The sequence below is a fragment of the Sceloporus occidentalis genome, unplaced genomic scaffold (assembly GCF_023333645.1).
Source record: "Sceloporus occidentalis isolate IW3139 unplaced genomic scaffold, rSceOcc1.0.p SCAF_2, whole genome shotgun sequence".
NCBI classification, from domain to species: Eukaryota; Metazoa; Chordata; class Lepidosauria; order Squamata; family Phrynosomatidae; genus Sceloporus; species Sceloporus occidentalis.
In genome coordinates, this window is record NW_028316982.1 from 91337540 (window position 1) to 91352852 (window position 15313).

A 15313-nucleotide genomic window follows, 5' to 3' on the forward strand; every position below is an offset into this window, starting at 1 on the left:
TGAGGGAAACGCAAACTGCTCTGCCCTTCCTGGCTTGTGTGATCTTCCTCATAAACAACTTTGGCCATCTCCACCGCCTTCTGGATTGCTTCTCCACAGGTGTCTTGCTTTTCCCATCTGTGCAGTGTTGGGGGATATGGGAGAATGTCTCTGGATCTAAATTGGGGGTGGGCCCAGTGGCCCTCAAATCCAGAGTCCTCCCCACAACTCTTTTTTTAAAATGACATTTGGTTCTAAAATTTGGCAAGAAATGGCTAAATGCAGCATAATTCTTTTGTGGCTTAATGTACTCTATGTTTTGGGACAGTCAGTATCCTAATCCATGCTCAATATCCCAACCATGGCCTAAATTAGATTGTTTATTATATTGAAAGGATTTGAGACAAACTAGATCTCAAAGGCAGTAGCTTTTTTCTTGATGACAGAATTTAAAGTTTATTTCCTGGATTGAATTGTGAAGTGCTGAAATAATATTTGTGATGCACCATGTGCTTTCCTCCCCTTTTGTTAGTCACTCTCTGGATGAGGGCTATTTTCTGTTGCAGGTGACCTTTGCGGATGTGGCGGTCTATTTCACGGAAGATGAATGGAAACTGTTAACCACGAAGCAGAGACTGATGTACAATTCTGTAATGATGGACAATTATGAGAATGTGGCTTCTGTGGGTAAGGAACCTGAATCCATTGCTCTTTCTATGAAGACTGAGGGCCCTTTCATACTATATTATCATGTCGCTATGGGTCCACTAGCATTATAGAACCATAGAGTTGGAATAGACCACAAGGGCCATTGAGTTCAACCCCTTCTGCCATGCAGGAATACACATTCCAAACACCTTCCAGCCTCTGTTGGAAGGCTTCCAAAGAAGAGGACTCCACCAAACTCAAAGAGCTCTTACTCTTACCAAGTTCCTCTTAATGTTTAGGTGGAACCTCTTTCCCTGTGGCTTGCATTCAGGGACGATTCCTTTCTATGGGAGCTCCTTCCGCGGGGCTTCCGCAGTGATTCCAAAGTGACTCCTCATTTTGGTGAAATTGGAAAAAAGGGGCATTCACAAAATTTGCATTCAAGCTCACTTTGATTTCACTTCGAATTGATCTAGTGTGGAAGATCACTCCGATGTGGCCCCCTCAGCCCCCCGCCTCCTGCTCCCTTCTTCATGCCATCTTGTCCTCTTTGCCACCCTGCAACCTATCCCATCATCCCCTGCCTTCTCCTTCAGCCCGTTCTGGGAAGGGGCCAGGAGAGGGGCCTTGGGGGTTGGGAGGCAGCCACCAGCCTGACAGATTTTAAGAACTGAACTGGTGAGAACCGGCTCAGGCCCTTGTTTTTAAACATATTAAGGGGCTCCATGAGCTATAATTATGAAGGGAGGAAAGGGGGGGCCAAAGCCTGCTTTTCCTCTAACGTTTCTTTTCCTACCAGAGCTTGCTTAGCTCCATGGTTGATTCCAGGGGCCCTTTGTTGCCCAAATGCTGGAGTCTGGGGAGGACATCCGCAAGTGCTATGCTTCTAGGGAAATTTGGTACTCAGCTCAAAGGAGAAATCTAGTTTGATCTGGGCAAGAGTGACTTTGGGATTCAGCCCAGCTATAGCAGGTCTGCAATCACACAGAACTCTAAAGGCATTTCAATAGGTTTTTATGTTTTATATAAGGGGAAAGAAAAATACACACACACACACACACACAAGTGTTCACGAAAACACAGAAGAACTAAGTAACAAAGGTGGGAGTGGAGAACAGATGTCAGGCTTTGCTAATAGTAATTCTTACCTAGGTGGATCTTGATTCCAATTGCTGAGAGTCCAAAATGGGGGGAAAGTCAGTAGCTCCCATAGCAAGTGCTGTTGGCAAGTGTATTGAGATGTCTGGACTGACACTGAACAACAGACAGTAGTTGGGACAGATATTCATACTGAAATTGTTGCTTGAGGCCAGAAACTGAGACTTTGAAAAGGTTTAAATCACTTTGGAATGTTTCCTGTGGGGGAAGGAATTGTCTGAAACCGAATTGAATGCAATGGGTGCTTGGTGCAAATACCAGCTCTGAGATTCTTCTTGGCTCTAAATTCCCATCTCATTCACAAGCCAATGCACAGCACAATCTCAGGGCAACACTCCCAGATGCAGCTCAACAATAACATAGCAGAGTATGGAAGCAAATAGATATTGGCAATGCACTTTCCACCCTTAAAATAACTCACAGATACAGTTGATTTCATCCAAGTCCTTGGAGGAGGATCCTTAACTAGAGTTGCAAAATAATAGATATATTTGCAAGCTCTCCCCTCCAACTTCTATCAACTTCACCATTTCTTGTACACACAACTCCAGTCCAATCCACACCAATCCACTTGTGAGCTGTATACTGTCTTGGTTGTGAGTCATCTCCTGGCGCCAAACAGCATGAAGTGACCTCTGCAGTTAGCTTGCATCGTGCCTTGGACTCTGAGTCTGCACTCTATGGCAGTCTCACAGGATAGGATGCCACCTATCAATCAATGTATTTTGGCACATGTTTCATGGAATATTTTTTCAACAGTCCTTTGACTATTTGCTTCCACTGATTCCCTCAAGGCAGTCCCCATACAGTCTCTTCTTTGCTAGCTCCTATGAGTAAGGATACAATCCATCCATGGATTTAGGGGCATAAGCAGCAAGGGCGTGCTTGAGTTACTCACAGCAACTTTCTTAATTTAATCTCAAATAAGGAGGGGTTAATGAGGGCTAAATCATGGAGTAACACCCTCCTCTCTTAAGTCTTATTTTCAGTCTCATCTGTCATTGTCCTTTTTTACAGAAGAACATTTGAGTCAAGAGAGAGTCCTCACAGGAAAGAAGTCACATAAATGCCAGCCAGCATTGTGGGAAATGTTTTGCTTACAAGTCCCTCCTTGTCAGGCATCGGAGAATCCACACCGGAGAAAAGCCATACAAATGCCAGCATTGTGGGAAACGTTTTTATCGGAAGTCAATCCTAGTGACACATCAGAGAGTCCACACAGGAGAGAAGCCATACAAATGCCAGCATTGTGGGAAACATTTTTATCGGAAGTCAATCCTAGTGACACATCAGAGAGTCCGCACAGGAGAGAAGCCACACAAATGCCAGCATTGTGGGAAATGCTTTTCTGCAAAGTCAGCCATAGTGACACATCAGAGAATCCAAACAGGAGAGAAGCCACACAAATGCCAGCATTGTGGGAAATGTTTTTCTCTCAAGTCAACCCTAGTGAGACATCAGAGAATCCAAACAGGAGAGAAGCCATACAAATGCCAGCATTGTGGGAAATGTTTTTATCGGAAGTCACACCTAGTGACACATCAGAGAGTCCACACAGGAAAGAAGCCACACAAATGCCAGCATTGTGGGAAATGTTTTTCTTGGAAGTCACACCTAGTGACACATCAGAGAGTCCACACAGGAGAGAAGCCATACAAATGTCAGCATTGTGGGAAAGGTTTTTCTGACAGATCTCACCTAGTGAGACATCAGAGAGTTCACACAGGAGAGAAGCCATACAAATGCCAGCATTGTGGGAAATGCTTTTCTCAGAACTCGAACCTAGTGAAACATCAGAGAGTCCACACAGGAGAAAAGCCACACAAATGCCAGCATTGTGGGAAAGGTTTCTCTCAGAAGTCAACCCTAGTGAAACATCAGAGAGTCCACACAGGAGAGAAGCCATACAAATGCCAGCATTGTGGGAAAGGTTTTTCTGACAGATCTCACCTAGTGAGACATCAGAGAGTCCACACAGGAGAGAAGCCACACAAATGCCAGCATTGTGGGAAATTCTTTTCTCAGAGATATCTCCTAGTGAGACATCAGAGAGTCCACACAGCAGAGAAGCCATACAAATGCCAGCAGTGAACTAAGATTATTTTTGTCAATAATTAATACAAAAAATATATTTCCAATCCAGCGGTGCTAAGAAAAGGCCCTTGTGATTTTGTTTATAAGGTTTGTCTGTACATATGTCTGTTCGTGTTTTAAAGTTGTATTTTGTGACGTTTAGGTTTTAATTGCTTATACAATAGATAATTGCTTTGGGTTGTAAATAAGGCTGGAGATTGTGGGTTGTAGGAAAGGTTAGCTATATGGGAGGGGGGCTGGGATTTGTTGCAGCTGTCTAGTCATGGGAATGATAGCTTTCGTAGAAGAAAGTTGGAGGCTGGTTTTAACAGAAAGGGTAGTTTCTGGGAATGGCGAAGGGAGCCTTGTTACCTGTGGGGCATAGACTGTGGGAGCTGGGGGTGGGTGGGGGCTAGCTTTCGAAGAGGGTGGAGTTTTCGGTTTTGGGGTTTGAATGTATTGTTTGGCTTGGAGTGGGCAGTTCTGACTACAACACTGAATTTCTATGTGTTCTCAATAAAGTTCTTTGTTGTTTCAACACACTGGACTCTTCGATGCACAGAAGTTCTACATTTGCAAAAACAGGGACCCTTTCTCCTCTCCTCAATCCTTTGCTCCATTCCCAGCCATAAGAACAACAGAGGCAAACACACACACAAAATACACAGAGAGAGCTATATTTCCAAAGGAGAGCCTTCCTTCCCTGCCTTTCCCTCCTGAGTCCAGCTCTGCACCTTGGGCTCCATTCCAGCCTCTTCAAAGTCTCCCAGGCGCACTCTTTCCCTTCCTGCAAAGGCTGCCAGTGGAATAAGCAGCACCAGCAACAAAGCCCTGGAGATCCCTGTGCATGCTCAGGAGCGGGGTTTGGGGGCATGTGTGCATGCGCCGTCTCAGCCCCTGAAGCCATTGCTGCCCTCACAGTCTGCTCTGAGAGAAGGAGGGAAAGAAGTGGGGGGAGCCCTCCTTCATTCAGAGGGATAGCTGGAGGGTCTTCTGGGGATTATAAGAAGAAAGGAAGACCCCTCTTCTACCCCAAAGAAAGGCAGGGGGACTCCCAGGCCTTCGTTCCCTCTTTGCCTCCCTGCCCCCTTCTTGGGGGATTCCTTGGGGCCCAGGTACTTGGGGGGTTATTATGAGAAACTGGGGCAGGGGGACCCTTGGAGGGAGGCATGGTCATGGAGGGGAGGGCGATCCAAACGCAAAAAAGGCTTTGAGGAGCCCCCTCCCTCCTGGAAAGTGGGACAGATGCAGTGTTGCCAATTTCACGACTTTCACGCGAAAACGGGGACTTTTCAGAGCTTTCCGTGTGATTTTCGTGCCTTGCTCTAATTCAGTGCCTTTTCCACGACTTTGGCCCTTTCAGCTCCAGACTGCTGCAGAGCAACCAAAACCCTTTGGAGTGTAACAGTTTTCAGCCAAGAGGGCTGGAGAAAAAAACTCTCTCTCTCTCTCTCTCTCAATGACTCCCTCTGAGAGAGCGAGGACGGAGCAAGATCAAACCAACCAAGCAACCAACTGTTTGGAGGAATCACACTAACAGTTTTCAGCCAATCAGAGAGAGGACAGTGATTCCCCCCCCCAGGCATTCAGGCTCCAGGGGAAAGCAAAGTGGCTGCTGTGTGATCATGTGAATGTGATGTCCCTGAGAGTGTGTGTGTGTGTGTGTGTGTTAGTGATTAAATATGCCTCTGAGCATGGGCAGAGCACCTGGTCAGTTGGCACCCCTGCCCTGTCTTCCAAGAATTTTGTTTTGTGGCTCTCTTTTCGTTCTCTTTTCCATTGCCATCCATACTGCAGAAATAATCCAGTTTGGCACTGCTTCTAACTGCAAGGCTCCCTGCGATGATGGGATTCTGGGCACAACAAACCACCAAGCCCAGAATTCCATGCATGGATCCCTGGCTGCCGGTAAAAGCAGTGTCTCAACATGTCACAACAAACTACAATTCCCAGGATTCCCTGGTTTGACAAGGGAATTGCCTCCACGCTTCCAGATCACAGCCCCAAAGAATGAGTCTATAGGATATCAGTGTTGCCAGTTTAAGTCCACTTCTTCAGTTGCATTTGGATTTAATAATGATAATAATAATGGTGGTGATGATAGAGAGATAGATCTTGTAGCACCTTTGAGTCTCACTGAAAGAAAAGTTGGCAGCATGAGCTTTCCTAGACTTAAGCATATTTCCTCAGATGCATGGGAATTGTAGTTCATTGTGGCACCAGAGCTCTTACAAAACTACAAATCCCAGGGTTCAGTGCAACTCTGTGGTCAACGTCCGACCGACACTGTCCATAGAACTGCACTGGAGGAGCTACAGATGCCTAGTAGAGTATTCTCTCTAGGAATCTCTAGGTCCTTCAGTGCAACTTTGTGGTCAACGTCCGACAGACACTGTCCATAGAACTGCACTGGAGGAGCTACAGATGCCTAGTAGAGTATTCTCTCTAGGAATCTCTAGGTCCTTCAGTGCAACTCTGTGGTCAACGTCCGACCGACACTGTCCATAGAACTGCACTGGAGGAGCTACAGATGCCTAGTAGAGTATTCTCTCTAGGAATCTCTAGGTCCTTCAGTGCAACTCTGTGGTCAACGTCCGACCGACACTGTCCATAGAACTGCACTGGAGGAGCTACAGATGCCTAGTAGAGTATTCTCTCTAGGAATCTCTAGGTCCTTCAGTGCAACTCTGTGGTCAACGTCCGACCGACACTGTCCATAGAACTGCACTGGAGGAGCTACAGATGCCTAGTAGAGTATTCTCTCTAGGAATCTCTAGGTCCTTCTGTGCAACTTTTAGTTAAAGTTGACCACAGAGTTGCACTGGAGACAGATATTCCTAGAGATATTCCTAGATATTCCTAGAGAGACCATATTAATCAAATCCGCAAATGAGTGTATATAGGAATGAAGAAGGCAAAACAAACAATGCAAACAAGAGAGGAGCTTAAGAAAAAGAACATGAAATTACAATGGACAAGCCATTGGCCAATTAAAGACAAAATTAAAGGGGATATCAAATCATTGGAGTTGAAGATAGAGAGAATGAAATAGACAAATATAGACCCCAGAAAAGAAAAAAAGAAAAAGTTCCATAAAATATATAAAGTTCTTCTAAAAGGAGACCCAGAGACAGAAGAAATGAAGGAATACATGATAAGCGGAGGGGGCAGGAATTGGGTCATGATACAGATTTTGAAAAAATGGAAAACTGCAAGAAGAAAAACAACTGGAAAGAAAACTACTTTTAGTGCACATTTCTGCTATCAGGAGCGAAGCTATCCAAGGTGCTGACCTCTCCAATCTCCCAAGATGGAGGTGGGAGATGCCAGCCACTACTCACCTGCCTCCCTCGGTGCTGTTGCACATGTACGTTGAGGAAGAAGGGTGCATATGCCTTGGACAGGCAATGTATACTGTACATCGCTACCAAGAGCAAGCCAAACACGCTGAACAAGCACACGGCTGTCCAGCCGCCGATCGGCCCCCATCCGTGGTACCACGAGGACAGATGGACTGGTTCTTCCAGTAAAGGATCTTCACTTCCTCCCCTGAAGATCAGGCAGATGAAAGACAAGACCAAAACTACACCGAAGTCAGTCAGCCATGTCTCAACCGTAGGACTGCCAAAGGCCAACTGCCGAGGCGTTCTAGAACCTTATGCCTCATGCAGCCCACCTAAGCCATCTTGATTTCATATGACCTCAGGGCTATGCAAATCTGCCATTCTTGGCTCAGTTCCATGGTTCTCCAGCCCCATGGCTCCAAGGGATAGCCTGCTGTTATTTTTATTTATTTATTGCATTTATGCCCTGGCTTTTCTCCTGGGCTGGTCAGAAGCTTCTTGGTCCTTATTTTCAAAGGAACGCAAGACAGCACTCTGGACATGCTCAGGAGCTCCCATGATTCAAAGATATATAGCCTCATTAGACTGTAAAATCAGTGTCTTGCAGGACCTTTGAGATTAACTGAAAGAAAGACGTTGGCAACATGAGCTTTTGCAGAGTAAAGTCTAATTACACAGATGCATAAGGCCACTATGCACTATGGGGATGTCTGGTCTGATAACATAAGACCGTAACATCCATTTTATTTTATTGATAAAATCAGTTTCAGCATGGTACAGTGGGCCCTTGGTATCCACTGGGGTTTGGTTCCAAAATCCAAATTCACGGATGCGCAAGTCCAATTAGAGTGGTCTCTGCTTATCCACGGATTTTCCAAAACAAACCAACTTATTTTTATTTTATATGTTCTGCCACAACAAACTACAAATCCCAGGATTCCATAGCACTGGCCTTGGCAGCTCACATTCTGTCAAAGTGCTTTATTTCTGCTGTTTTTATTTCTGCAATTTTAGGCTGCATCAATAAAAGTATAGTGTCTAGATCAAGAGAAGTAATAGTGCCACTGTATTCTGCTTTGGTCAGGCCCCACCTGGAATATTGTGTCCAGTTCTGGGCACCACAATTCAAAAAGGACATTGAGAAACTGGAGCGTGTCCAAAGGAGGGCGACCAAAATGGTGAAGGGTCTGGAAACCATGCCCTATGAGGAACGACTTAGGGAGCTGGGGATGTTTAGCCTGGGGAAAAGAAGGTTAAGAGGTGATATGATAGCCCTGTTTAAATATTTGAAAGGATGTCATGTTGAAGAGGGAGCAAGCTTGTTTTCTGCTGCTCCAGAGAACAGGACTTGGAAGAATGGATGCAAGCTACAGGAAAAGAGATTCCACCTGAACATTAGGAGGAACTTCCTGACAGTAAGGGCTGTTTGACAGTGGAATGCACTTCCTCGGAAGGTGATAGAGTCTCCTTCCTTGGAGGTCTTTAAACAGAGGCTGGATGGCCATCTGTCAGGGATGCTTTGATTTGGATTTCCTGCATGGCAGGGGGTTGGACTGGATGGCCTTACTGGTCTCTTCCAACTCTACGATTCTATGATTCTATGTTATCTCTACATGGTAGCAGGCAACCCTAGCCTTCCATCCTTCGCACCAGTAAAAGATACATTGAAAATTATCTTTTTAAAAACATTTACAATTGTGATATCTTACAGAGATTTCAGATACAAATATTAACTCTTTAAAAAACAAGGCACTGAACGGGGGGGGGGGGGGGGGAACGACCATATTGTAGCTACTTAACAGTTTCTCTATTTAAACTTTCCAAAAACTACTATATAGTATATTGTTTCGGGAAGTGAAACAGAAAGCATCAACCTACTGCCGGTAAAAGGGAATTACTAAATGCTTCAGTAGATATTTAACTACCCTCACTGAAGCCATTCCTTTTTGCCAGGAGCAGCAACAACACAAATGGATCAATCTCTTGAACTTTGTGAGTTTCCTTCTGCCTGTGAAGAGCTGCCTGAATGTGAGAGTGAGGGTGCACCTGCACTGTAGAAATGATGCAGTTTGGCACCACTTTAAGTGCTGTAGCTCCGTCCTTATGGAATCCTGGAATTTGAAGTTTTGCAAGGTTTTTAGCCTTCTCTGCTAAACAGTGCTGGTGCCTTACCAAACTATAAATCCCAGGATTTTGTAGGATGGTTCCATGGCAGTTAAAATGGTGTCAAACTGCATGATTTCTACAGTGTAGATGCATCTCTGGGTTTCCATAAATCTGCCCAATAAATAGCTTAACACATAAGCAGCTTGTACATGCATTCAATATCACATTTGAAGAGCCAGTATTCGCAGAAAAAGTGACAAACACCAATTAAGTTATTTAGGAGTAAGGCTGCATCTGCACTGCATTGCAAAAATAATCCGGTTTGACACCACTTTAACTGTCATGGCTCAATGCTATGGAATTCTGGGAATGGTAGCTTGTTGTGTACCAACTACTCTGGTGCCACAACAAACTACCATTCCCAGAATTCCATAGCATTGAGCCATGGCAGCTAAAATGGTATCAAACTGGATTATTTCTGCAGCACAGATTCAGCCTAAGCCTCAGCCTCGGTACTGAATTCTAAGTAGAAATGTATAGTATTGCACTAAGATGTACATAAAGCCTGAGTACCCTTGGAGAATCTGCCTACTTGGAATGGTTTAAGTAAGGAAAAAGTAGTGGAATTTCACAAATTTTAATCTAGGGTATTGTTTATTTGGGGACAGGGTTACATGGTAGCTTTTCTCCCGCCACCCCTTCCCTCTGGCCTTAAAATTAAAATCCAGCATGTGTTTCTTTCTCTCCTTTTACTGCTTGCTTTTCATTGTCAAAAAAACAAATCCTGCTGAATGTAAACATACCTGGGATTACAACCTGAAAGTTAGCAAATTATAGAACAGATGTTATATGCAGTAATTTCCTGACATGTAATAAACATTACAACTTCCATGCAAAACCAGTGTGGTCACTATAGGAACTCTGGTGACCACTGGGAGGGGAGGTTCCAAAACTGGACTTTCTTTTCCAAGACTAGATCATTTGCTCCACCTTCATTACTATGGGCTGTGACTCCAAAAAATTATCTTCATGGATTGAAGGGTAGCGTTTCAAAAGGACAAACATTTTACCCAATCCTCAGGTTTAGTTTATTTAGTAATACCATCTTGTATCTGCATATATATTGAAAGGCGTTTAGGATGTGATTTTCCTTTTAAGGAACTCACTGAGCACTTGCAAATGTGGCATTATATGAATTAATTATTTAAATAATTCAAAATAAATAATGTATACCTACAAGCTATAAAAGCCTCCCTCTCTTTCTTTCTCTTGTCATTCTGCACCAAAGGAATTTGCCATCTATTTTAGTATGAATGAATCCTTGTGACTGGCCTATCATTTCACATTTTATGAACACAGAGGGGAAAAAAAGATTAACTCATTTCTTGATCAGGCAAAGGATGAAAACCTTTGATTTCTAAAGAAATCATACAAGAGAAATAAAAATATGATGATGTTAAGAGTCGTGGAGAATAGTGAATTTCTCAAGAAACAGGGATTATTCAGACAATGAAAATAATCCAAGATGAATCCAGGTTGAATCTCCGTTGCTCACACGCATCTTGAATGTACCCAGTTAAGTTGGGGGAGAGGGCTGCCAGAAAGGAACAATCAAGATGGAAATTTTTCCTGAGGTGTTTTTTTTTTAAAGATTCACATCATCAGTAGTGTCAATAATCAATAGACCTGGGATAAAACTCTGCATGCTTTGAACATGTTCCGAATGCATATGCATCATTGACTCCATCTTTCTTCAAATGCTTGCACATGTGAGCAACAGAACTTGCAGAGATGCACCTCAATGTGGTTCCATAGTGTGAATAACAAACAGGAATGTATGAGTGAGATGATTCACACCATCATGCTAAAAAAACCAAACCTAAATGACCCCAAAGAGTTAAGTCTTTAAATCTGTTATCAAGTATCATTTGATCCATAGTGCCATTCCCAGCCAGAGGAGATGGGGGGAATCCAACCTGCCGCACTTACAAGTGATTTAGGGAAATAATAGCCATTTTCAGCAAAGAACAAATGAAATTGGTGCTATTTTTATTTAAATAGCAGGATTGGGGAGTCAAAAAGGGGGCTTTGTTGATCACTATTTCCTCACTTCTGTGCTAATCCAAATTAGAATACTGCAATATAATCCTTTATATGGAACATATGGGTTAACTGTGGGGTTTACATTTTGGATCAAATGATTGGTCCACACCAAGACATTTTGCCATTTTCAGTATTGTAGTCCATGTATCAATTACCTATGGGTGCAGTGACAATATTTACCATCGCAATGTGATTTGGTGTCTGTAGATGTCCAAGTGGGGTTCATGAAAGGAAGAGGCACTAGGAACCATGTTGCAAACATACAATGGATAATGGAGTGAACTAAAAAGTTTCGGGGGGGGGGGAATCAACATGCTTTATAGACTATAGCAAGATCTTTGAGTGCATAGATCATGAAAAGCTATGGAATCTCTTAAAGAAATGGGAGTGCCACTACATCTGATAGTCCTAATGAGAAATCTGTACTTAGGACAAGAGGCTACAGAATAAAGAGAAACAGAATGGACCCCAATTGGCAAAGGGGCCAGACAAGGCTGCATTTTATCACCCTTTCTGTTCAACCTGTCTGCAGAAAATATTATACATAGTGCAGGTTTAGATACAGAAGGAAGAAGAATGAAGGCAGAAAGAAGGAACATCAACAATCTAAGATATGCAGACAACACCGAACCACTAGTGGAAAACATCACAGACTTGGAACAAGTCAAAGAAGAAAGCGTAAAGGTAGGCCTAATGTTAAACATAAAGCAAACAAAACTAATGATCATGGAAGATTTACATAAACGCAACCTAGATAACGAGGAAATGGAAATAATTATAGATTTCCCATACCTTGGATCAAACACTGATCAGAACGGAGACTGCAGTCAAGAAATCAGAAGAAGATTGGGAATCAGAAGGACAGCTATGAAAGAACTGGGCAAGATCCTAAACTGTAAATATATACGGCTATGAAGACACACCCAACTAAAGGTGGTGGCAGGTTTGGGTGTGCAACGCCAGTACCCTGGTGAGAACAAGCCGTGATACCCAAAAAGATCTGAAACTAGATGTAAAGTTCAAAAAAGGGGGGAAATTTAATTTAAAGGACAAAAATAAAAGGTCTTCTCCTCCCCAGCTCTAAACCAAAGATACTTTACAGTTTAGCTTTCTTCCAGAAGACATCTCTCTGGGTCCGATGTAGTTTGTTCTCCTTACTCAATGAAGCTGGTGCAGGGTCTTTCAGCTCCTAAATTCTTCTATTTTCTATGCTAATGGTAACTGATTTGGCTAAGTGATGTAAGAAATGCCCTTTCCGGCTGTCTGGGCCTGCTTACCACCAAAAGACAGCTCTCTGCTAGCTCTCAGAGAAACTGCTCCAACTAAAAACCTCTAGCTACAGCACAGCCTGCTGGGAAAGGGCAAACCAAACCTAGAAATGATGCAGGGGAAACCTACAGCTCCTCCCATAAACTAATACAAAGAACTTTTCTACACTAAAATAATCTATGGCCTGAACCAACACAAAGGAAAATGCAGGGGGAAATTCAAACAGTCCTGGCAGGACATCACAACGGCTGAATATTAAAAGTTAGAATTGTTCAAGCCATTTTATTCCCCAGTACAGATGTGAAGAAAGCAGATAGGAAGAAAATGCTCAGGACACCATGGATGTCCAAAAAGACAAACCATTGGTTCCTAGAATAAATCAAGCCTGAACTCTCCCTGGAAGCCAAGATAATAAAACTGAGGCTGTCTTACTTCAGCCTCATAATAGCAAATAGCATATACTGCTTATCAGGGCACTTAAGCACTCCCTAAGTGATTTACAACATGTAAGCTAATTGCCCCCAACAAGCTGGGGACTCATTTTAGTGATCTTCAAAGGATACAAGGCTGAGTTCACCCCGAGCCCCTGGCTGGTATTGAATTTGTGGTTTGTGAGTGAGTGGCTGCAGTACAGACATTTAACCACTGCACCAACAGGGCATGAGAAGGCATAACTCATTAGAAAAGACAATGATGCTGGGGAAGGTGGAGGGAAGTAGAAAGAGAGGAAAACCAAAGGCCAGATGGATGGACTCAATTAGGGAGACTATGGGCCTGGGTCTACAGGAACTGAGCAGACAGATATAGGACAGGGGTCTTGGAGACGTCTCACTCACAGGGTCACCATGAGTTGAGATCAACTTGAATGCAGCTAACAACAACAAAAATGAACCATCAGCTCTGAGTGCTTCAGCCATCTCTACAGTGTTGGAAACATTATTCACACTCAGAAACTGAAAACCAACAAATTGAGATTTTAATCTCACATTAATGAAATTAGGATTGAGTGGAATATAGCTGTGGTGTCCCTTCCAAGTAAACCAATGGAAAAGTGATGTAGTTTCAGTATCTAAGATCTCTAGATTTAAAAGTATGCCTTGTCTGGCAAAAACGGATGTTTTGAGTGTGTTGGACACAATTACACCTTTTTAGAAAGAATACACAATATTTACTTCAATTAAATTGGCAATGTAATAATGCTTGTGGCATGTGAAGTGAAAGTGTTCCATAATTATTCCTTTTTAATTGGATGTATTTAGCATTTTAATTTTGTATAGAACAATCTTTGGTATTTGTAGATGCATGTGTTCTTTTAAATTATACCCCTGTGACATGAAATCTAACTGATGGTCAATGTGGTCGGATCTTGTGTTCTTTTATTGCTGCTAGAAGACTTAAATTCCAAGGCTGAGAACATAAACAATCACCATCTGTCATTCAGTGGTCAGAAGATCTTATTCCCTTTAGCTATAAATGAATATATATATATATATATATATATATATATATATGACAGCAACTTCAAAAAAATTATCTATAGAAATGTGATCAGTTTATATCAGCCAACCCATATTTATCCTGTGTAATTTCTCTTCCATTTTTTCTCTCTTTCTCTTTTTGCTTTGTAACTGTCCTTTAAATGTCAATTTTACACACACACACACACACAATTCCTTTGAGTCATTTCCAACTTATGGCAACCCTTAGGTGAACCTATCAAGGGGTTTTCCTGAAAATATTTGTTCGGAGGAGATTTCTCATTGTGACGCTATTTCTTATTGTTTACCTCACTTAAGTAACTTTACTTTTCATGTGACTTCCAATCTATGGGGAAAACCCCTTCTCTCTTGTATAACTGTCCGAGGTGTACTTTAACTATGTTAAAAAATACTTTGACTGTTAGTAGCGTGGATATTCAATCAAGTGCAGACAAGCTTTTACTAAAACAAAAACAGAATTTTATTTAGAAGATGTTTCAAACAATAGATATTTTGTTTTAGGTGAATAAGACATTTGTTCCTTCAAGTATTTGAGAGTTTTACTTTCTTAGGAACTTATCCCATGGCATTTTAATGTGGCTTATCTCTATCGGGTTTAAACCTTAATTCGGGCAACATCCTGATATTATCAGATGGTCACCTAATTTTCCATCCGAATACAGCCCGGGTCCATCCCTGCTTCCAGGAGCGCTCCGCCGGCCATTTTCTCAAGCCAGAAAACTCAAGGATCTTTTATAGAACCAATCCCTCTGTGATGTGGCACTCCTCTTTTTCTGCTGACTTCCACTTTACTAAGCATCATCATCTTTTCCATTGAGTCATGTCATCTCATGATATGCTATCTCCAAAGTACAAAAACCCTATGAAATTCATGAGATTGCGATAAGCCAACAGGCACCTTGAAAGCACATACACACACACGCTAGCCTCAGTTAAGTCATTTTTGATTCTGCTGAGTTCAGGCTTAATGTTCTCTCTATTTATTTGTTGTTTTGGAAGTCCATGCTGGGGACAGGATTAAAATGAGAATGGGAAAGTAATCTAGTTGCTTTCCCCACTCCACCCCACAACTGCGGTACATAGTTAATGCTTCTCAAACATTCAATCTATGATTAATGTTCCATGATGAAAAGA

General features: G+C 42.6%; 1 protein-coding gene across 1 annotated transcript in view; it reads right to left on the minus strand.

Moving 5' to 3' along the window:
* Positions 1 to 7456, minus strand: part of LOC149318682 (protein FRA10AC1 homolog) — a 45966-nt gene extending 38510 nt beyond the window's left edge. Inside the window, exon 1 of the mRNA XM_089510264.1 lies at positions 7200 to 7456. Coding sequence (XP_089366390.1) covers positions 7200 to 7280 — 81 coding nt within the window. The 5' untranslated portion in view covers positions 7281 to 7456. The remainder of the gene's footprint in view (positions 1 to 7199) is intronic.
* Between the last annotated feature and the right edge of the window lie 7857 nt (positions 7457 to 15313).